The 25118-nt window shown below is 35.5% G+C and overlaps 1 protein-coding gene across 4 annotated transcripts in view; it reads right to left on the bottom strand.

The window, feature by feature from the left end:
• The window catches only part of CDH7 (cadherin 7), a 130194-nt gene that overhangs the window by 61283 nt on the left and 43793 nt on the right, over window positions 1–25118 (bottom strand). For all 4 annotated transcript variants that reach the window (XM_081078197.1, XM_081078196.1, XM_081078195.1 and 1 more), the window contains exons 3-6: window positions 16462–16756; window positions 12434–12553; window positions 5422–5589; window positions 2498–2685 (exon numbers count right to left, since the gene is read on the bottom strand). In XM_081078197.1, the coding sequence (XP_080934323.1) occupies window positions 2498–2685; window positions 5422–5589; window positions 12434–12553; window positions 16462–16756 (771 nt within the window). The remainder of the gene's footprint in view (window positions 1–2497; window positions 2686–5421; window positions 5590–12433; window positions 12554–16461; window positions 16757–25118) is intronic.

Below are 25118 nucleotides of genomic sequence, written 5' to 3' on the forward strand. Positions count from 1 at the left end.
TTCATGTATTAGAAGTGGCAGGAGAAAATAAAGTTTATTTTTAGTTGCCAGGAATTTAAACTGAAAATAACACAATTTTGGTCTTATATTTAGCATAAGAAATTATTAAAGTACTTCGTTAACTTCTCATATAATGACTAATTGATAAATCTTTACCAATTATTAAGTACTTATTAGGTGAAAAACATAACTCGGGTTGCTGTGCAGGGGTACAAACCTCTAGTATAAAAAATTAAAAATCCATTAATCTAAGTGTTTAAAAGATTCAGATTTTTTTTTATCTTAATTCATTAGATAGGGAATGATTTCTTTTTTTTTTTTTTTTTTTAATACCCGAGAGAGCTTCAACAATACACTAAATTTGAACCCACTAACTGACATCTTTGTGACTTATTTCGGCATTTTGACAAGAGTTTTCATTCACAACAATATTCAAAGTAAATTATAAAGTGCTGTTAATCAGATACTTTTTGGTTTGGCCTTTTAATAATGTTTTCATGCATCTAATAACATTGTAGCTGTAAAAAATAACTAATGAATATAAAAATAGTAAAGATAACCTCCAAAACAATTACTGTTAACATTTTCACATTTTTAGTGCAATGAAAAATTTGATGTAAATGCAATTTATTTTATGTTTTATTCTATGTAAATATACAATTTTCATAAATTTAAAATAGGGTTTATAAAATTTTGGATACTGCTTTTTCACATAATGTTTTTATAACTATTTCCCAAATTACGCATACTTAATGTGCTAAGGAAATGTCACATCATGGTGATGATGGACAAAATTCCATAATATGGCAATATCAAAAATCACTTAACCTTTTCCTCTTTTGTTGAACATTTTATAATATTTTCATATTTTTGCTGCACTAGTAATATCTCGATGAGATTGTTGAGAAAATCAAGTAAGATAAAGCCCTTATATTACTCAAAATAAAGCCTAACAGATATTGTGCATTACCTGTAACAGTAATAACAATTATTTATGTTATCTTTATATTATTGTAAATTATAATTAATTTTCACCTCATAATTTTTTCATGAGTTTTATGCTTTGAGATTAAATGCATTTTTATCCAGGTTTTTTTTTTATAGCTTTCTTTTAACCAAATAATTCTATAAAACAACTAGATATAATATTAAGGATTGACTATTTTTTTCTAATATTGGATTAAATATCTCATGTTATTTATATGTATACATATATACATACATATATATGTGTTTAAGTATTTATGGTATCTCATTATAATATATGAAATATATGTAGGTGCTCATTAACAATAATTTCCATATATATTTAAAAATTCCTGAATATGAACAGATTGATTTCATATGAATCTTTGAAAAATTTGAGTAGCAGTATACTTTATTATGTTCCTTTTATTTTAGACAACAAAACAAAATATTTTACCAACAGTTGGCCAATCTTAGTTATTGTAGCGTTTTTACACAGATTGTCACCAGCTGAGCTAAACAGCAGCTGTCCACTGGAAATAATTGCAGAAGCGTTTTGCCCATTGGCCTGAAATCAAACATATGTTTTCTTATAACTACTGAAAGATAACTTTTTATTTATGTATGTTAATTATTGAGGAGAGTTAATTACAGAGTTATATACTGGGACAGTCAGAGTGACATAAACCCCCAGCATTTTGGAGGTAGGAATTTTCATAAATATTTTAATTTTTCATGTTTCAAAAATTTGAAATAAGAATATATTCTGTAATAATTCCTTTTGATACTTTTTCAAATTTAACACGTGTCAAAGATCATGTCTATATAGAGGAGTGGGAGTGAAAAAGCTCCATTCCCCCCCACACACACACACATCGAATCAGCGTCGGGAACTAATTGAAATACAACATGGCAAGTAGTCTTTAGTTTGGATGATAACGACTTTCTATCTCCTTCACACTTACATAGAAGGAATTATGATAGGCTTCACAACTTTCCATGCTCTGTATGAATTCTTCAAGCACTTCAATTAGTATAAATCTTAAAAAAGAAAAATTGGTACTGTAGCAAGTTTTCAGCATTTTGGTTTCTATTTCCAGTTTAGTTTGATTATTTTCTTGTACGTAGAGTGCTTGTCTAGTTTGCTTATAAAAGCTTTTGGTTGATTTTAGGGTTTCATTACTGGAATAGTCAACAAAGAAGGATAATTATCTCTCCAAGTAAGTCACTAAAAACAGCACATTTCCCAATGTGCCTTCATGTTATAGAACTATAGGTAAGTGTTGTGGGTTAACTCAGAGAATGGAATCAATAAGGTGTGATTACACAAATCATTCAAGATTCCCTAAGCTTCTAACACCCAAAAATAAAAGCACAGCTTTTTTTTTCCTAAAAGTAAAATAACAATGATTCCATATATGGCTATTCAGTTTGTCTAATGCATTCTTCCATCAAAGCAGACATGGCTTCTTAACAGAGTCATCTCTGTGATATTACCGTCAAAGAAAATAAAAATAAAAATAAATATTACCTTCTGTATAGTAATGATTCCTTCCTGTGTGTCTCTGTCCACAGAAATCTGGAAAACCCCTAATCCATCACCATCCACAATTTTGTATTCCATTTCAGCATTAGCTCCTATATCTGCATCAACAGCTTTAATTCTGGCCACAACAGAGGCCATTGGCAATGATTCTGGGACATTATATTGGTAAGATCCTGTAAAATTCAAAACAAAAAATGAACAAAACCTTGCACCAAGCTAAGAAAAATGTAACTATTCAGCTATTTTGCATCACCTATGCTTAATTTGTTTTTATTTTTTGGTAAAGAAGATGCTAAGGCAATATGAGGCATATGCCAAGTTTCATAGAGCTGCAAGTTATGTCACGGGGATGATTAGATAATAATCTGTATGTGATGGCAGAAACAGATGGCCTGAGGAAAGGCGGGAGAAGAATTTCCATTCCTGTATTTCTAGAGAAATATGCTACTTTAAATGCAAGAATAAATTTAATATAACTACACATATAATATATAACCACTGAATATAAATAATTAAAATATAATTTATATAAATATTACAAGTAAAAAATAGTATAGCTTAGATTTCAATCAGTGACTATAAGTCTAAATAGTTCTGATTGCTTAATGCTGGAATGTACATAATAGTTTCTTTTACTTTGAAAGTTTCAGGAAACAGGACAAGGAAGTCTTTAAAAGATGATATTAGTCTTGTTTTAGTTCATAAATTTACCAAGGGTAACAATTACTTGTGTGGGTTATAGGTAGGACCGATGTGGGGCACAGAGGTACAAGAGCAGAGGCACTATTATCTAAGTAGGAGGAAAGAGAAGAAAAAAGGGAAGAATAACTTTAAAAAAAAACCACACAACTCTTTTGTACAAATTTGTCTTCAATATCCCTCAATTAAAACAATAAAAACTAAAAAGTTTGGGAAGCAGATGAAGTACATGAACCATCCCCCTCAAAACTACAAAAGTCTTTAGTGCATTATGCTCCTTCACCATTTTTCTCTAATCATCGACTTTTTACTGCTTCCTCCACCCTATTCCATTTCCTTGTGGTTGTTAAATGTGGTGAGCATTCACTTTATTATAAAGAGAGAAAGATTCTCTTGGAGAGGAATACAGAAAGGAAAATGTATCTATATGAAAAGATCATGTTTTAGGCTGACAATTGTTGCTGTGTTCAAGTTTCCAAATTTTGTGAGTAGTTACTGATTTTTTTTTAAATGAATACAACATATACTTAAAATTTTGAGTAACCTTTTTCACATATTCAGAAGGGCCCTTAGTAAAATCTAAAATGTTCATGGTTAGAATAGTAACCAAATGGTAGGGAAAATCCCAGTAAAAATGAAAAACCAAATGACAGCCCCTTGGCTTACCTCACTTGAATAAGTAGGAGAGGATCTAATAGGCTAGAAAAGCTGTGCTCTATCTAACTTATCAAATCATGACAACTGAAGCCACAAAAATACTAAGTATCAATTCTCATCATGGAAGGCTCAAAGAAAAAAGGAACAGTTAATTTTACTATGAGCACAACATAATTACATTATTGTTTATATTTTTTTAATGCTACAATCTTCTCCTCCCTCGTTATAAACCCTCAAGAGCAAAATCAACTTCAGGTTCATTTTTTTAAAATGCTAAATTCAGGGAATTTTTTTCTTTTTTTTTTTTTTTGCCAGAAGATATTGACATATCTGTTGTATAATAATATAAATACTAAAATATGTAAAATAAAAAGAAATATCTAAAGAAGCAGTATTTGAAGAAAACCCAGTGGCATTCATACCTCCAGAGAAAGCTTCCTTCTTTGACATTATTTGCTTCTAAGATCTGTTCGTAAGAGACCTTAGTTCCCCATTTCAATCAAACATTTTAGAGATACTGTATGTAGTTTGTACAATTTCCTTACATTCGTGAGCATGCTAAAGCAGCACTATGTACACTTACCAAAAAAAATGTCTATTAAAAGACAGTAAGATCAAATGCTTTTTTACAATCATGACATCTTTACCTACAGGATTTATTTCTCCTGTTTTTGGTTAAGTCTAAAGCAGGGTTTCCAGGCGGGAATTCAAGCCAGTTCTCATGAGTCTGTTTTTTGCTTTCCCATTCCTGTATCCTGAGAAAAAATGGTCAGGAAATCGGGAAAATCAGCTCCTTGAACCCAGGTGGTTGGTAGTGTTAGCCTTCACTTGTGGAAATGATTCATCATGGAGAACAGAAAACAGTTTATATCTCAGGATTCAAGAAAGGGAGAGCAAAAAAATTCCTAAGAACGGGCGGGAATTCCGCTCAGAAACCCTAGTCAAAAGTCACTTTGGTCAAAGCAACAAAGTTGAGCGCATGTAGTTTTCTGGTTTTTTAGATTGATTTCTTTTGAAACACTGAATGTTTGCTCAAGAAAGATGTGGCAGAATTGCTAAATGAATGTTCATTATACATAAAATGGTTAAAAAAGGGTTTTGAATAAAAAAGGAACAAATTCAGTTTTCTTCTATTTTGATCTTTAAACATAAAGCCATATTTTTATATTACTAATCAGAAACAACCACGTAATTTACAGAATGTTTAAAAAAACAAGTCTTAGAATAAAAAGATTAACATATAACCAAATGTAATAACTATCGATATTCAAATAATGTGAATGAAAGAACCATATTATATGTAAGATAGAAATAATACAAATATATGATGGTTTCTATTTATTTTCAGTAGCTTTATTATTCTGTATTTCTGAATTACAATCATACCCCTGGTAGAACAAAAACTGTGGGAGAATGTGGTACGATAATTATTTGTTTGAAAAGAATCTGGAGAAATTCCGTTTTAAAGGCATTTAAACTGGCAAGTTTAAATTTATTTAGACTGGCAAGGAAAGCTAGTGCACTTGTGACATTGAACAAAATGGCATACTTACTTCGAGGAAAGCGAGGTGGGTTATCATTGACATCAGTTAGGGTCACGGTGACTGATGTGGTCCCTGAGAGTCCTCCGTTTTGACCAACCATATCCTTTGCCTGAATAACAAGCAAATACTGGTCTTTAGCCTCTCTATCCATGTTTGGGAGGGCGGTCTTGATGACTCCTGTAAAATTTCAAATCCCAGTAAAAGGCATCATGATCCACTGAACTCATAGGAGTGAAGATCACTGACATAGGCAGCAAGTTGCTCTTGAGATGTTGCCTTTTGTTGCTTTGTTTATTTTAAATAATTTTCATGCATAGGAAAGACCAAAGGGATATGATACTGATATACAATATTACAAAACACAGAAAATGCTAAACTGCAGAGGGCAGGACTTCTTAATATTGGACAGAGAAAATTATCTTTAGTTTTTATGGAAACATGGTTCAGGCATACCAACTTATAAATAAAAGAAATGAGCTCCTTATCTAGAAAAATGGGTAGTAACCATTACAAGTATATGACAATGAAGCTCTTCCTGTCTTCTTTAACCCTCCAAAAACTGAATTCCCAGTAATGTCAAATCTCCATAACCCCTTCATCTATGGTCCCTACTATCTGTCTTTTAACAAAATAATTTAAATGCTCTACAAAGGAAAGAATGAGAAGTGTGTATGTTTAACAAGCAAACACCCATTCAAACTGTTGTTATGATGCTGGTTGAACATTGAACCTAAAGGTAGGAGGAAAAGCAATAAGTTGAGAATCTCTGTAGTAGTACAAATCAGCAAATCAAGTAGTACAAATCAAGTAATAAAAATATCAGTGTGTTTTAATGTTTTTCATTTCTAATCAATTGCATTTAATATTGAAAGCTGTTAAGAATTGAGATGTATGACAATTGATTTCAGAATTTCACGTTGCTTGATGGAAAAACTTAATAAGCATTGTTTCAGTGAATTAATTATTTTATATTAATAACTATGTAAGTTAATTACCGTGTTTCCCAAAAAAATAAGACCTAGCCAGACAATCATCTCTAATGCATCCTTTGGAGCAAAAATTAATATAAGACCTGGTCTTATTTTACTATAATATGAGACCAGGTATAATAACATAACATAACATAACATAATATAACATAACATAACATAACATAATATAATAAATATAATACCGGGTGTTACATAAGACCGCATCTTATATTAATTTTTGCTGCAAAAGATGCGTCAGAGCTGATTGTCTGGATAGGTCTTATTTTTCGGGGAAGCAGGGTATATGTAAGTATATTATGCAATAATATGTAATTATGGGATGGATTTTAGTTTACCTAAGTCATATGCAAATATACAAAATAACATACATACATAATATACTTTGTATATGTACACCTAGCTAATATTAAGAAAATGTATTTATTTAGTTTAATATTGATTTATATAGACATTGAATCTAGCAATATGAGACCATATTTACTAATTTAATGTAAGGAGCCTAGGTCCTATTTAATCATTTCTTGCACTTTCATCTTTTCCAACAAAGTCCATGTCTGACCTATATACACAGGTCCCTTTTGTTTATTGTCGTAGTTTGAAAAATGTCTAAAAAATTTTATTAAAGATATTATAACATTTAGGGGAAAGTCAGGATTTACTGAGGAAGAAGCACTCTGATCTCATGGACTTTTCTGGGGCAAAACTGATAGAGGATGATTATTTGGGAAGAAAATAATTATATGCAAATTGAGGTAAACATTCTTTTTTTCTCATGTTCAGCATAAAAATGATTTCATATCCTCCAAATTTGCCATTTTTAAATTTAATTTTAAATTTAAATTGTTTAAAGGCTGATTCTTCAATGGACACATAATGGTCCGTGTGTGTTATATATTTCAGCTCTACGTATAAGTTATTAGCCTGGGTTATACTATACTAGTCCTGCCCTATACTTCACAATATTCTATAGTTCTGTAACTGTTCTATGGATGGGAAACAGATGAAAAAAGCTTTTCAATAGTTTAAAAACAATTTAAACTATCATTGGTTCCTAAGATTCCAAAATGCATTAGAGGTTCCTACTATCTTAAGTAACCATATGTTTGTTTAGAGCTGAGTACTAGGTATCAAATACACACACACACACACACACACCAACAATAACACATCAATATTTTCAGTGTTTAAATTATACTTCTTTGAGCAGACTGTGTTTGTTTTAACAATCACTTATTCTAATACATTTACTGTATTAGACACTTGCTAAAGTCACAGTTAATACAGGGTCATTTTAACTCCATCACTGAATTCTTTTGGTTATCAACACACCGCTTATAGTTAATTTTTGAAATATCACTATGAAAATCAAAAGAAACATAGCATACACCCATTTGACTCTGTTGATAATTGTTTGATATATAAATATTCCTAGAGCCATAATGATTCTATGACTATTTCATGTTTGTTTTTCAATACTTCTGTTAATTATAACAAAACGAGCACTGACCTAAGTTAACATCCATGACCAAGCATAAACAGTCTTTGTCTAAGAGTTCTGAAACATATACGTCCACCTTTTTCTTTCTTCTTCTTCTTTTTTTCCAGATGTTAATCATTATTTATTTATTTGTAATACTTTTTTGATAAATTGAGAATTGACTATCATAAATGTCTGACCAAGAAAAGTATTTCATCTAGATGACAAAATATTAATGTTTTTAAAAAATGTCCTACTCATTCAATTGTAATTTTTAATTTCTATTCATTTCTCATTTTCCTTCTAATGTCAATACATCTGAGTTTTTATTCTTTCGCATTTATTATGATGGAGAGAGGTCCACAGCCTCTCAACTATCAGCAAAGAAAACACTACAGCCTCATCCTTTCATGGATTTGTTTATTGTCATTATTTTTTAAAGGGAATATAGAATTATCGGGCGAAAAGTCCGACAGTCAAAGTTACTGATTTATTTTTCATGCCTCTAATTGTCTCTTTACAAGTGAGCCTATAAATAACACTTTTTCAAAGCAAAAATCATGACAAAGTTTGCAAAGTAATGCAGACAGCAAAGGTAATTTCTAAATACCTCAAATATTAAATGTAGTTTTGACAAGAATAAAATAATTGGGAGAGAATTGAATTTAAATAAGGACATTCAAAAACAATAGATTTCCAGTTCTATGACTTTTGCTAGCTTTTCGCTCTCAAGTATAGACTGTCTATATTTGGAAAAGAAGTCGCGTACGTTGGATTTGATTTATATATTGCTTTGTATTATGTAGACACACACATTAACAGGGTGGCTATGAAGTGGTAAGGCCAGTCTTGTCTTGTTGGATACCTACAGTTCTGTGAAATTTTATGAAAGATAGTAATATTTAATTTCAATAATCAATAATTTTAAATTGCTTATGATGAGAGGAATATATCCTGTAGCTCTTTAGAAAAGAGACTGGCTTGGATTTTAGCCTTTCTGAACAATAATTTTTCATCTGACCCAGTATCCCAGAACTTTCCATTTATTTATAATCCGTGTTCACAAACAAGTATTGTACATATGAAACATAAACTTATCACTGTTATTCTTCAACAACTGCCTGGTTTTTAGTCTGGAAATAAATTTTGAGATGATGTTCTAATGTCCCACCAGCCATTGATCTCTTTTTTTTTTTTAGCATATTCTGTTACCCTAGAATCTTCCTGGGAATTTATATGTGTAGCAACACAGTGTAGGGAATCAAGTAATCATCGGAGCCTGTATTCTGTTAACTCGAGCTCCGGATCAGTCCCAGGAATCTAAGCGATCATATGACCCAGGTAACACAGGGCTGGGTGTATTCATCTGTGTGGGTTCAATATATATTAGAGGTACAAAGTGCATCACTTCCAATAATTTGCATTTATTTCTAAATTTTCTGTCTATGCCTTGCATTATTTGGTTTCTCTACCTCTAAGTGAAGCATATAACAGAACCATAAAAAGACTGAGAAGAGCAAACAATAGTAAAGATGGAAGCTCCTAGAACAGCAAAGAATTCCAGAGCTGGCATCAAATAAAGCTTCTGAGGAAGAGAGTCCTGTAATCTGTGAGGGGACATCCTCAGCAAACCCCGACAGGAGTGAGGTCCTCCACACCATGAGCCGTGCCACCGAATGTCACAAGTGTGGAGGGCGTGTTTGCAAGGAGAGCTTTGTTAGGTTGGTGCAAAGGTAATTGCAGTTTTTGCAATGATTTTTAACCTTTTAAACCACAATTACTTTTGTATCAAGCTAATATATTACTTACATAAAGTTATGAGGTAACAAATAAACATGCAATAGATAATGCAAGCACCATGTAGTCGCGCCTCAATGTTTATGAAAAAACCTCAAATGACAAGTGATATTTAACACTCAATCCATTTTCCAGGCCCAGCTTCATGGCCTCGTGACTGGTGCAGTCACGCTGGCCCCATGCTTGGTTTCTTGCTATGCTGATGACTTCTTGAAATCCTACTAATGTTAGAACAAGAAGGTTGCATTTTCATTTTGAACTGCACATTATGTAGCCAGTCCAGTCACATATGAAATAGATAAATATACGAGATCTATTTGTGTGCAGGTTTACAGAATAGATGAACACTTACAGTAATCCTCAGTCTCTCAATAAATTGGGGAACACTGGGAGTGTAGGTGATGGGAATCTTTGCAGTCCTTTTAACAGTGCATCACCTTGTTTATAGTGCCCTTCCATTTTCTTCTTGAAGTAAATTATCAACATTGGTTTATACAGCGACTCACGTTCTTGTTTCGTGAATGGAGAAATTAAGGTAGAAAACATTGTAACCCTCTGGCCATTTGGCCTGTAAGTGCTACAGACAGAATATGGGCTTGGACGCTTCAGCCACGCTAGGGTAATGATAAGAGATTAATAAACAGTAATAGTTATTATTAGTATTATCCTTCTTAATAAGAAGAGTAAATTTCATCTTATTCTCTTTATTAAAAGAAATTAAAAGTTAAACAAATGTATAGAAATGTACACAGTGATTTCCTGGGCCTTGATTTAGCTTATTTTCAGCATTTGTGTGTGTGTGTGTGTCAAAAGTTTTACTTCTCATAAACCCTTAGATTTAGAGATTTAGATTTAGAGATTTAGAAGAAAATAATGGGATGAAGAAAATAGTTACTTCTCACATAGATAAGAATCATACTGACACCAAGTAAAGCAGCCTAACTCAAATTTAATTTATAGCTCTTCATGCCCTTAAGGTTCAAAAATTTTCCATTTTTGTTAGAAAAATATTTTTTTTTTTCAAAAAGTGCATTCTCCATGTTATGAATTAGCAGAGAGGACAGAAACCCCCAGAATATCTCTGCACTAATGACTATAGAAAGAGAAGTTCCAATGATTACAGCACTTAAAACTCTAAACAACACAAAATTAAACTTTATCCATCTCTTGTAATACACGATCCTTGAGAATCTGAAATTAAGTTTGAAGGACTAATGATATGATCCTATGCAATAGTTCATTGCCCAGTTAATCAATCAGGTAGGTCTTACGTACACAGGGCTTCTGGAAATGTATCTTACAACAAAACTAAAATCACAAGACAGTCATTAATAGCAGCAGAACATTTAACCTTCAGAATTAGTACAGGCTATTTTTAGACAGGTTATATAACGCAGGAGTATATAATGTGCGAGCAAATTGTTAGACATTTGTCAATGTCTTTTGAGGCTGCGACGAGTAGATACATCAGGGAATTGAGTAGGTGTCTGAATTTAGGTTCCCCAGATCTATCATTAAATCAACCTCACACACACACCTGCATTCACAGGATTCATATCACAGATCAAATACTTTCATTTACTTCTCCTTCAATACTTGCTTAATCACAACTATTTCTTCTCTACTAGACTTTTCAGGTAGCTGCCAAACCCGACCACTCTAATGGTGTAGAATATGTAATGTAGTCTCTATGAACAGTCTAATGAATGATGAGCTAGGATTAAATTTACTTCTCTGTTCATGCATGATTACAGATGTCATTCTCAAAAGACATTTAAAATATTTATCTCCCACAGGGATTTGAGAAAGAATTAATATTGCCATTTTTTTAAAAATATGAAAAACAGAATAAACTGCATTAAAATATCCATTTAGGATCATAGGTACTATTAAATATTCATAATCACAAACTTGGCTACTTGAAAAAGAATTCTCCATGATAAAGGCAAAATTATTAAATTATAGAGAAATTTTGGATGTTTACGGTCATGAAGAAAATCCGGGCACACACCCACCGATGGCACCCACCCACCAATGTTCACACCTGCTCACTCTTTCCCACCCACAGAGCAAGATACACAGAATCAATAAAATATCATTTGATAACCAAGATAACAGTGCTCCAAATTACACTCTTACTTAACGTAAACTATTTCAGCTTCAAAGCAAAATACAACATCTAGCCAAACAACTACATATTCTATCCAGGCAGTCTTACAATTCATCATTTATTTTTTCTCCTAAAATTAAAAGAATAGTCATTTAATTTCATTTTTGATTTAGCAGATTATCATCCTATTTGTTATGTTTAAACTAATTTCCCTAAGAAAACCAGCCTCTGGAAGGAGAAGCTGAACCTACTACCTATTCTACTGCAGGGCACAGAGATTTCTGCTTGAGAACTAAATTTAATTGTGTATAAGTCCTGTGGGAATTCATTAAAGAAAAGAAACCAAAAATAAAACTTAAAGGTGAATAATCAACATTTCCTTAATACAGTCAGGAGAAAGCAGTGGAAATGCTTTTGAATATAAAATATTTTATAGGTAGGATTACCAATAAATATAATAAAATATTCTTATAAGGTGCTACTACCTCTGTAAATAATATGCTACTTCTTACCATAATACACATATTGAGAGAAGTACTATAAAAATGGTATCAGTGCCAACTGGCATTAAGTAAAAATAATGAATAACTAATATGCCAACACAGAAATAATGGCTTTACAAGGAGCATTGCATTCAGTGTTTACCTGTCTTGGGCTCCACCGAGAAGTATGGCTGCCCTTGCAGAATGCTGTAGACCACTCGGGCACTGTTACCGTAAGTAGGGTCATCAGCATCAGTCGCTGTCACTTGTACCACGGAGGTCCCTACAGGCCAACACAAAAACCAATGAATTAAAAACTTCCGAATGCCACAAAACATAAGAACTCACAAAATGCTGGTTTTAATTTTGGATTTTCGCTTCAAGGCCCATGAAAATGTAATATACATGCACACACACACACACACACACACACACACACACACAGAAACACACAACCAAAATGGTAATAAGTGTTAATTAAGTCTTCAGAAATATTTATGGGGTATGAAAAGAGGGTGGCAAAAATATAGGATTAATGATGCATGTTGGACTTGGATATACTCAGAATTGGATGGGACTCAAATTATCGGCATCTGATCCATCAGGGTCAGGTAACAAGTTTTTATCAAGAATAATCTCTATATGTCTCAATTACTATCCAGAAGGCAGCGTGAGAAATAATAGCATCCTGACACCCAAATCATTGAGGGAATCTTACTATTGTAGCTAAGTAGAGCCAGACAGAAACTGAAACTTCATTAATTGGAAAAGGAATATTGGATTAATCCCGTTCACTGGATATTAGTTAGCTACCCTATGTCTTTAAATAGTTTTATTTTTTTTTATTTTTTCCACTGATTGTTTAAAGCAAAAGCATGAAATAAAAATTTAAACCCAACCCCCCAAAAAGGAAAAGCATGACAATTTTGATAATTCAACAGTTCGTTGTTTTACTACATTCCGTATGATAGAACGTCATATGGTTCATTTTATCACACATTCACTTATTCCGTATGAAAAGTATTTATTGTGCTGTTCTTTCTTATTTCCATTTAGAAAATAATCTTTAAAATATTAGATACTCACAATTGCTAAGTTTACATTGTGAAGCACATGCTATTTTATCATTTATGTCTTATTTGACGGGGATGGGAAAAGTTCCCTCTTTAATGTATTCTTCTAAGATTCAAGTTTGGCTCTAATAGTTTCTTGAGAACGTTGCATTTTTTACTATGACTTATAATATAGTCCCATATAGCTCTCTAAATGCCGTAAATAGTCATTAATGCCCATTTTGTTATAAATCTATTCTCTTCTCCACACTGATTTCCTTTACCAATTCCGTTTGTTTTATATTTGGGTGGAAATTATGAAGTAATATATATGGCACCATTTTTTTTCCTGAAGATGTTTTGTTGTTATGTTTTTGTTTTGTTTTTTTTTGTTTTTTTGTTTTTGTTTTTGACAGACTTAGGTGATGATTCTGCCTTGTGGATACCTGGTAGGACCAAGTGATGAGTGGCAGAGAGTTGAAAATTATTTTAAGAATTAGATTTTGATTTATTTAAGAATTTTAGAATCAATGACATTGACGTTCTCTATATTCTCTATAATGCACCATCTTTAAAGCAATATCCATTCTGGTCATAGGCTTAAGTACTGATTTCCTGCTTCATTTGAAAACTTTAAACAAACAAAATGATGAAAATTTGGTTGTGATTACTATATGTTTTTCTGAAGTGTGGATTAATTTACTGTACCTACACATATGTCCTCAAATAATTTAAAATTTTCCATGCTTATCTATGCTCTTCTGGCAATGTATATGCAATCCTAAGGGCTTATGAGTGTTTTAAATCTTAGTAAACATGTAATGAAAAAACAGACTCACTTTTAGGAAAGCAATCTCTGTAGAGTAAGCAAATTGTGTTTAAAGGTTCAGAATATTTTGTCATACTTATCAAGGGGATCACTTCATAGACTGTGTAGATGCATGGCCAATGCTCTGTACACCTGGAGCTGAAGTAGAATAGTATTGTATGTCAACTACAAGAATATATATATAGTCATGAGAGGTAGAGCATAGCATAAGGAAGATAGTCAATGGAATTGTAACAGCTATATCCGATGTCAGAGGGGTAGTAGCTTGGGGGAAAGGGGTTATCACTTTGTGTGGGGTGTAAATGTCTAACTATTATGTTGCTATGTACACCTGAAACTAAAAAAAAAAGTAAAAAAGAAAAAAAAATAGCCCTGAATTAAACAGTGAAAGCTTGTGTTGTATATACCATACTATTTAGTGGTTATTATAACTATTTTGGTTAGAATTCAATACTTTGATAGATAAACTATGGCTCACTAAGAATCCATGTACCATATTTTATGTAAACCTTCATTGTTCTTAATTCAAATGTTGATATTAACCCAACAATCTCAATTGGTGCCAAGTAAATCTTGAAGACGTTTGAAAATCATTTTCTAAAATATCTGAACCCGTTGGAATGAGTCAAATCGATAAAATAACTGAACTTGTGTGTATAATAATCATGCTGTTTGATATCCGAATGGTATCACTGAAACCAGAGCTGCAGTGCCTCATTTAACCCCTAAAAGAAGAAGTTCGCCTTCATCCGATTTGCACTGTTCCATTCTAGGTCGGAAAGGAAAACTTAGCAAGCCCGTGGAGAGTGCCATGCCCGTGAGAATGGTGAGTTGAACTGAATGGCTCAATGGCTCCTCAAAATGTCCTGTTTTTCTAAACACTACTCCTTTCAGGAAAGACAATGTGCCTTTTCTCCTCCCTAAAACCTCCAAAATCCGGTTGTTGCTACCATCATGGTGGTTGTGTTTGCTACTGTGATGAAGCAACAACAGCAAGGAGGATTCTAAAGTTGTGGGTCTTAACAGACACAAGTGCCCACAGCCTGTTTGGTCCAAGAGACACTTACACAAAAGTGAACTAGCGTGAGGTGCTGCCACTTGTGTTCTGATTTTCTCCTGACCACAAACAGTGATTCCTCTGGCTCACTTTCCATTTGGATTTCTGTAGTGGAAAGAGCCACGGTGCCCTACATCATTCTCCCTCTCCCATCTGGTAGGTACAGAAATCTAGGGTCACTAAATCCTGACCCCGCTCCCTAAAGGGCGTGCACAACACACATCTTTGTGATGCCACTTCCCAGCATAGCAGATGTGTTGACTGAATGCTGGAATGAATGAAGTGGCCTTTAATTCAAGTAAAATAAATCACACTGGGTAAAAGTTTCATGTGTTAAAATACAAGTTCCATCATTATTTTAAATAAATGTCTTCTTTCAATACTAAAAGCAACAGGCAAAAAACGTAAATCAACTGGTCTCTATTCCAGCCCCATAATATTTTATTGTTTTATAAGAACATCTATATTTAAATTACATTCTGGCTGAAAACTCCTCCAAAGTCACCTGAATACACGGGATTTAAAAGAGTATAATATAGTTTAATACAAAGTATGCATTAGAAGTACTTTAGTTTCTATTTTTTGCAATAGTGGGACAATGTCCAAGGGCCCTTGAACAAAACAACCCTCATCTTTCTTTTTTATATATCTCAAACTGAGGATCACTTTACCATTATTATAAATTCAATATAAAGATTCATGCATTTACGTTTCTGGAGAAATTGCAAGAAGGTTAGTGGTAGCATGTGGATGGACATTAGTGGCTTCAAGAATGCTCTACAACAAGAAGCCCAGCGGATCCAAATGCTTGGCTGGTGAAGACACCAATGACCTGGCCACAGAGATGTGCATAGAATCATCATCATCTTACTATCAGAACCAAGGAAAGTACAAGATCACAGGTCTGTGTTTGGAAGGATTTTTTTCCTGAACTTCTTAAGCATCACTTGAATCATTTTTAAAAATGAAACTGAAAAGGGAAGGCAAGACCTAAGTAATTTCCTGAAGACAATGAGACAGCTGTGTGAAAGGAAGTCTTTCCTACTGTTCCATACAATAAAATAATGTGTTGAAGAATAGGATTTGGAAATTGGCTACTGACACAACTCCAACATTCCCCTCGGCCTAACTGGCAATTGCTACACAAATACTATGTGATTCTTTTTTTTTTTTTTCAGGACATATGATGATTTCATTTTAAATGCAAACCCCCAAAAATCAGACACCGCAAAAGCAGCGTGTTCCTGACTTACCCACAGGAGACATTTCGGGAACCCCGGCAGTGTACGGGCCGTCCAAGAATTTGGGTTCATTGTCGTTGATGTCCTGGATCTTGATGACAAACTCGGACTCGGGCTCTACAGGCTTGTTGGTGAGCCTGTCCAGCGCCTGGGCTCGGAGCGTGTAGTAGGCCTGTTCCTCACGATCCAGCCTCTTGGTGGCATGAATATCCCCCGTGTTCTCATCAATAATGAAAATGGAACTTGCCCCTTCGCCTGACAAGATGTATTTGATGGAACCATCTCCTTTATCAACATCAGAGTGAAGCTGGTGAAAAATTCATGTGAGATGAGATTAACTTACAAGAGGGTCAGTGATATGGAGATACGTCAAAATAATTCTTAGGTCACGCTGCAGTGCTCAAAATTTTATTGTTCTTGGGAAGATAAGCTGCAGGTTAGTGCGCACAGCAGAAAGTCTATTAGAATGTGTCAGCTTGCACTGGTGAGCAAGACAATTTCATTTCTTCCTGTAAACAGTCTCATCTCCAAAGGTATTTTAAATAATTCCCAAAGTTAGGAACTTGTTGTGGTGTTATATTTGATTTGGTCTGCCCTTGCCAGTTTGGACCATCTTCTTTGAACAGAGCAGACATTCAGTAAGCACATATAACTGGTTGATTTGATCTTACCCCAAGCAAAGGGCCTTGCTATAGAATATCTGCAAATTTAGATCGAACGTAGTATGTAATGTGCTTAGAGATCACCACATTCATAAAGATACCCTTCCCTCACGCTCCCACTCTCACTCATTTTCATAATTATCTAGTATGGATGGATGTCCATCACGAAATTGGTCTCCAAATCCTGTCCTATATTTTAAAATTTGAAGCTGGAAAAAATTACTCTGTTCTCTGAAGGAGGAATTTTAAGCTAATATGTGCCTGAGACTTCAACGAAAACCTTTCTCGAAATACCAAGAACTGTATTCAATTTGCATGATTAACCTGGACACTAGCAGCGGGGGCAGCGGTATTGATTTGCATTTCATATCTGGAACTGTCCCTTCTGTATGTCAGAACATTATGTTGAACAGAGGAACCTTAGCAAACTCAGAAATAATTACACATTTTCCTGAACTTCATCACCTGAGAAATACAGGACTCAATCTGTCATTTCAACAATCTTTCATTCCCTGGAACCGCCATCATTCTGGACTGCGATTAATTTGAATGCAAAAGCCCAATTTACCAAACGACAGGGCTTTTCACTGCCCTACAGAATTACGTTTGCATTCTTTAAAAGACAAGGGACTAAAAATATAAAATAGGGAAACTGCTTCACAAAGTGTGTGCCCAATGTGTCGCCATCCTTCGGTGGGAGCCGGGGAGGACAGGTGTTTTTGCACCATATTTCTGTAAGTGATGCTTCCATTGCACAGGAACAGCTGTGTTTATACCCTGCCTCAGGATACTTACATACCTGATTTATCCCTTAGTTTCTGTAGTTTTTAGTCTGGGCTAAATAATAAAAAAAGCTGAATTTCTAGCACAAGTTATAATTTAGATCTGTTCAGTGAGGAATTACCTAGTGGATCGATGTGCTGCATGTTTCCCAGCACGGGGAGAAGGTGCATTCTTGAAATACAGTGAATTACTTAACTTTTTAAGTCCTTCTCAGGGGAACTATTACATATGTATCTCTTTCTAATTTAAGACTAAGAAAGCAGAGCATTATCATGGTTTGAATTTCCGAGTGCTTCCTATATGCCAGACAACATTCTTAATGTTCTCTACAGAGGAACACATCCCAGGCTCACACTTTACTATCCCTATTAACAGATGAGGAGACTGAGGCAGAGAAAGGCTAAGTACTGTGTCTGAGGCCACACAGCCAGCTCTCTGTGGCTACACCAGGATTATGAAACCCAGAGGCTGGAAAGTCTCATCTTCACTCCCTACAATGCGATCCTCCCTTTGGGAGAGGAGCTGCTGTCCTATGAGGTGCGGGCATCAAAACCTGCTGTGCAGAACTCAGGGAAAGACAGGTACATGCACCCCCCCCCACCTGATCACTCCCCAAATCTTAAAGAAATTCAGTGCCCCCAGTGGTTTCTATCAACAGATTTTAGGACTTACCAGAGGGTAATTACATAACAGCAGTGAACTCTACCACCCTCAACAGCTCAAAAAGCTTGAGCCCTGAGACAAAGGCAGACTATGGATGAAAACAGTTGTTTTCAAGCCACTAACACCTCAAACCCCTCCCTTACACACTTCTCACAGCCCCTCTCCTAAGCCCGCCTTCTCCTTCCCTGTGCCTCTATGGCTTAGGAGTGTCTGCAGGCGATTGCGGACACTGTTGTGAAATGTTAAACTGTGATGACCACAGAAATACATAAGTAATACACAGGTCATCTGCAATCAGAGGTTTGCTGTAAATCTCATCAGGGACTCCCATGTATAGAAAGAGCCCTTATGATTCATTGAACTAATTCCTGTCAACTGATTCTGTTTTCATGGCATCTGCAGTTATGTAGGATCAGATTCTTGCTCTTCTAAATCCCAACACACACACACACACACACACACACACACATAGCTGTTTCAGGAGCCCTTGAACTTTACTATCCTCCCATCACTGACACTTTTCTCCCGGCTCGGCCCATCACTAGGCTTGTAATCACTGACAAAATTCACAAGCAGAAAATCACTGTGAGTCTAAGCTCAGCATCCTTGCAAGGGTTAGTATAAGGATCTGCAGTTAAAAGTGGGTGCCCAACTTTAAACTATTGTGATGGATACATGATTATCAGACACATTCAGACACGTAATGTGTGAGACTATGTGCACTATACTAATAGCATTATTAGGTGGCGTGAAACCCATGCTGTTAGTGAAACTTTTCTTCTGTTCTGAAAAGGCATGCTCAGTAAACACTGAAAGTGAAGAACTACTGAATGGTATTCGTAAGTTGACACGTGTATCTGTGTAGGCATGTTCACACACACACACGTATGCACACACAATCTTTGTGAATGACTATTATCAAATGGAAAAGTTCTATTCTCCACAGTGAAAACTTCCAGCCAGGGCAAAAAATAAAATAAAATTCTGAGGTCCCACAACATGGTAAATGAATCAACAAACAATAAATGAAAAACACAATAAAAAATAAATATTTGCACTCTATTTGGGGCAGAGGACTCTCACGATGTCATGTCTATTTCACTTGGAAATATCCTTGTAAACATCTTGTGATGTATCTAAACAACAGCAGCCACAAATCTCAATTCATCAATCACGAGGCAAAACTCTGGGTTCCTAAAATCCTTTGCAAAATATTTGTTGTGACTCCAAAGTAAATATTTAAATGAGCATCGTCATTGTTATTATTGCAAATGAGCACAGTGAGAAGCACAGACCCCTTAGCTGAGTCTAGCTCATCAGGTTTAGGAACAAAGGAGACAGAATCATTACGTGAATCCTATACGCCAGTATGCCAGCACTGTGTGTGGTAGGAATGTAAGAAATATCAAACTGTGCTGGACTCTTCATAATCTGCACAGGCCAGGAGAACAAAGCACACTTTATAGGTACCCTAAAATATAATCTGTTTAATAATGCATTGTGGCTCCATCCTCCCCTGTTTGATCGACTACTCACCCATTATCTCTAATATACCAACCAACCTTTTCTTTTCAGTCTGTCTGAACAATAATCCTCATTTGGAATCTTAAAATCTTTCCCTTGGGCTATTATAAAACTCTCCAGTTTTTCTCCACCTTTAACAACTCACATCATCTGGCTGTCATAATGCTTGTCAGAAATTATCTCCCTAAAATGTACATTGAATTATATCACACCCCTCATCAAATATATGTAACTACTTCCCATGGTCGATGGATTTAACCCCGGATTCTAAGCATGGGTGCCAAGTGGCCGTATGCTATCTCCCCGGCCTCTTTTTCCCACATTTCAGAGTACGCTCCGTGCTCCAGAGGTGCACTGCCCACCACTGCCTGAATATAGCAAGCACGTCCATTCTTTTCAAGACATGTCCGTCATCATCCTGCCCACCAATCGGCACCCAACATGGCTCAACGCAAGTTCCCTTTTACTGAAGCCTTAAAAATCCTTCTGCTTTCTTACACGGCATGTTGTTTGAATTTCTATGACAGAATGCATTTAATTCTATTTTATATTGAAAATCTGATTTCATTGTTTTCATATCCAACCCCTTCTTGAATGTATAAACTTCTTCAAAGCTGGGTTCTTTTTATCACCGTAGTCCACATTCTTAGTAAACAGATTATTGAATTTAATTTAGCAGTGTATAATCCACTTTGTAAAACAGTCATGCTTGTTTTATTTCAGTTTCTATCCTTTGAAGTTTTAACAGCATTAGGCAAAAAGAAAACAAACAAAACACAACATCCTCTATCTCCTCCGGTTTGTTCTCCCTAAGCCTCCGAACTGCCTAGATGGAGCAGATACCATCTTTGGTATGCCCACAGTAACACTTGGCACATTATTTTGTAGTATCTAGGTATTTACATTCTTCTGCTCCCCAGGACACAGAACCCATGGGGGCAGACATGCTTTCTTCTTCTTTTCTGTCTCCCTAGGTCTTACACAGTAGTACACATGGGGACAGAGAAACACAAACACAAACACACACATGCATATATGCTCCAGGAGGGTTTTACAGACCCATGGATGTGCTCACACAGCAGAATTTCCATGTATTTGATTAATTTTTTATCCCCATTTTTTTCTTTAAGATTGTAAAGTCCAAAACCAAAACCAAATCAATGCACGGCATTTCTGACAATTTTCTTACCTGTATTTAATCAACTAGTGCCTGATATCAAAATATCTGGTCTAGTCCTTTCAACCCATCTGCTTAAAAAAAATAAAAACTCCGAAAATGGAGAATATTCTTCAATTTAGCAAAGACTAATGTTAAAACAACCAATTAAATATATTGATCAACTTTTCTTCTGTCCATAAACACCTTAAACTCTCCTTGTTAGGTGATCTTACTGATGATCTGGTCTTCACTCTCTGACTCTTAGTCTCCTCATCTATAAAATAGAGACCAAAACATCTACACTTGAAATTGTTCGAACAATTGTGGCAACTACTAGTGATGATACAGTAGAATGTGACTCATAAATGACTATAACATGATGATTGTACTTTTTAATGTTTTTGCCTTGAAAACTCTACATTTTTATGTCACGAAAAAGAACAAATCTAGATATAAGATGAAACTATTGGGAAAGAGATAATGTTTATCATGAAAACTTTGATGCTAACAAAATAAAGCTAAGCAAAAAGCTTCTGTGATCCACGCTGACCTTTGTATGAAGACGGAAACAGTTATAGTTTTACATTCAATTCTTCCTTGTAATGAACATTTAAATAAGAAAAATGCCAAATGCATTATTACATAAATAAAAGATCATACTGCTACTACATCTGTGTACAAAAATGGAGTAACAATGTCTGAGTAAAAAATAAGCATAAGCTGCTTTGAGCAGCATGTTAATAAATCTGACTATAATTTATACTGAATATTAGCAAAGGATTGCTAAGGTGAATTTTCTACTGTGTGTTTACTTATTATAGATACCCAATTTTTAAAGTTTAAAAATATATTACAGATTGTCAGAACTGCAGGTTATTCTGACTAAACTTCTACAAGGTTAAAATCACAAGTATGAAGGGAAGATTTAAACAATAATCGGCAGACATAAAACTGAGTACATACATTACATGCAAGTTTTCTTTTCTCATTATGCTTTTCAATAGATATTTTCCACATGCCACCGGATACCATGTAATTATCAAGCTGTTGAAGAAATATTACACGTGAAAACAAGGGTATGAGTCATTTTTTTTCTGGTTGAAGTATTCCTAATTTATAATTATCATTGCGGTCCAGGGTAATGGAACACAATTTACTTACAAAGCCTCTTTGATGCAGGTGCATGGTTTAAGAAGTATAGGTATTAATTATTATGCATAGAGTAATATAGGAAAAACAATTCGGGAAGTGCTTAGGTAAGGTTAAAATTGCCAAGAAAATCACCTATCTTGCCTTTTTTTTTTTTTTTTTAAACTAGCAATGAATAAAAAGAAAGGAGGGACTACTCGGATTGGTTTTATTCTCAGAAAAAGTTCACACTAATTTACTGGCGATAAACATTAATTGTGTGGGTTAGTAGCAGAGTGGTACAACTGTTAGGTCAATGCAAAGGAACCAGAGGTATGGCTATTGAATCTCTACTCTGTTCCTTATGGTCCTGTCTCTTTTTGCACAGAAGTCCCAGTTTACCCATCTGTTACAGATCAGCATCCTTAAATGTACACCTGGCCTTGATCACTGAAGCGAGGATAAAAGGAATTCATGCATTTGGAAGTATTTTGTAAAATGTAACTGTGTACCCCTTTGTACAAGGGCACGTATAGTGGTATAATGGAATTACCTGCGTTCCTTGAGGGGAAATGTGCTTTTGTTAGAAAAGGTTCTACATCTGTGCCTATGGCTGGCTACACTCACCCCATTAAGAGGAGAGCCAGTGAAAAAACTCAGGAAAGCGTTCCAGGTTCCACACAGCTGCTTGCACCTCTCTAAAGAAAACCCCACAGCACTCATCTCCTTCTCTCTCCGGTAGTTGTCTCCAGGCCGCCTCCCAAACTTTCAAACAACTTAAGCAGTCTTGAGGCAAAGTCTTCCATCCTGATCAAAACGCCATCTGGGCTAACAGCACTGTGTGTATATTATGCTCTCTAGTTCGGGGTCCTGTATCGCGTCTCACTTGTTTTAACTCCAAGGATCGAACCAGAGGCAGTTAAAAAGCAAATCCCTCATAAAGGGTAAGCTTGCAACTTTTAATCTTGCTTTTTAAATAGAGGTTAGAGGTTGAGCAGAATAATGTATGTCGCCACAGGCTAGAGCAGTGTTACTCAAAGAATGGTCCAAAAACTGGGTACCGTCTCTCCAGGTCCAGGTAAGTATGGAAATTGAGAGGAAGAGCTTTCATACTCATTTTACAGAGAAATTTAATATGCGTGTCGAACCCATTGATAATAATGAAAAACTAGGCATTGGATTTCTTTTTATCTAAGTACTTCATTATTTTATGTAGTTATAAAATCACGAGGAGGTCACAACTGAATATGTCCTGTATTCCTAAAAACAAGTAAGCTTGTGAATAAACAACAACAACAAAAGCTTGGCCGTTCAGCACACATCAGTTGAGAAGCCCCAGGTCAGTGATAAAACCTTGTAGGAAAACAGTTTTGAGAGTTTAGGCAGCCATTAGTCTAAAACTCTTTTCCTGCCCTAACTTGAGGGGAAACTGGTAGTCACTGCCCCCACGGAGGCGTGGGGCAATGTGCAGAGGCCATCCTTATGACTGGCACAGATGTTTTGTGTGTGGCACTGTAGAGAAGAAGCTTAGGGAAATGGTGCAGAGGGCAACAGCCTAATGTGTTTGCAAAATGGTTCCCAAAGTCTTCTGCATTGCCTTGCCTTGCCTTGCACATTCAGAAACAGAAATAGTTAATAGTTACAACCATAGAAATAAAAGTTTGGAGTCTACATGTGGGTGAAAAAATGACAACACTTGCCAAATGGCAAAAAAAATACTTCTTTTGGGGCCATCCCACATCCAGCGACTAGCTGCTGGAGGGCTTCCAAGCCCCACTTCCTCCCCTAATTTAGGACAACGGTAAAAAGCCTTCTCAGCTCCAGAGTTCTCCAGAGGTTGGCCAAAGTCTAGGATGTAACTGCACTCTAGTCCAGCTCCTACCGGTCCAATCCTCCCTCCTTTCCTCCCTCCCTTCCTTGCTCCCTCCCTCACAAGTGTTGATTCCAAGAAAGCACTCCAATAACCTCCCTATGGGCAAATCCGTGTCTCAGAGTCTGTTTCCTATGGATTTGACCTACAACACACACCCGAGTAGCTGGCGCAGGAAGTCATGAGTGGCAGGGCTTGGCTCTCTGCATACATCTGTCCTCTTGCATGCCAGGATGTCTCCTGCAGAGGCACAGGAGGGGAACGGCACATTCACAAAATCGGTGAGATGTGTACCTGTACATCAAAAGCAGCGGTGGCTGAGGAAGAAGCTGCAGGGTGGCAAACTTCATAAAAGACATAACCCCGGGCAGAGTGCTGCTTGATTCCTTCAGTCTACACCTGCTGTACTCTTATTTTTTCCCAGGCTCCCAAATGCTGTAATACTAGAATCTTCACATAGTGAATGAAACAGTCACAAGAATGAGGAGGATTCACTGTGGTGTTTTTCTTTTGGGAAGAGAAAGAAGTAAAATGGCCTTAACTCAGTGAGCTCAGGGGCCAAAACTGTATGTATTTCTCTTCACAAAATGTCCTCTCCACTGTATTTCCCATGCACAGGGCGAGTGTCCTGTGTTCACTCAAGTGGTATGATGCCCTGACCTGCTACAGACTACTTCAAACAGAATATGTGTCTTCGTCCCAGGCTTTTTTATTATTATTATTATTGTTATTACTATTTTAAAAGCTCTCCAGGTCATGCCATTATACACCCACTATAAGAATCACTGGCCTAAAAGAAGAAAAGACTAGAAGAGAAGCTGAGGGAAATGTGCTTCTATTTTACTAATATCATTTTGAAAGACAGAAGGGGAAAAAAAGG

Source organism: Rhinolophus hipposideros, assembly GCF_964194185.1.
Source record: "Rhinolophus hipposideros genome assembly, chromosome: 17".
In the NCBI taxonomy this organism is placed as follows: domain Eukaryota; kingdom Metazoa; phylum Chordata; class Mammalia; order Chiroptera; family Rhinolophidae; genus Rhinolophus; species Rhinolophus hipposideros.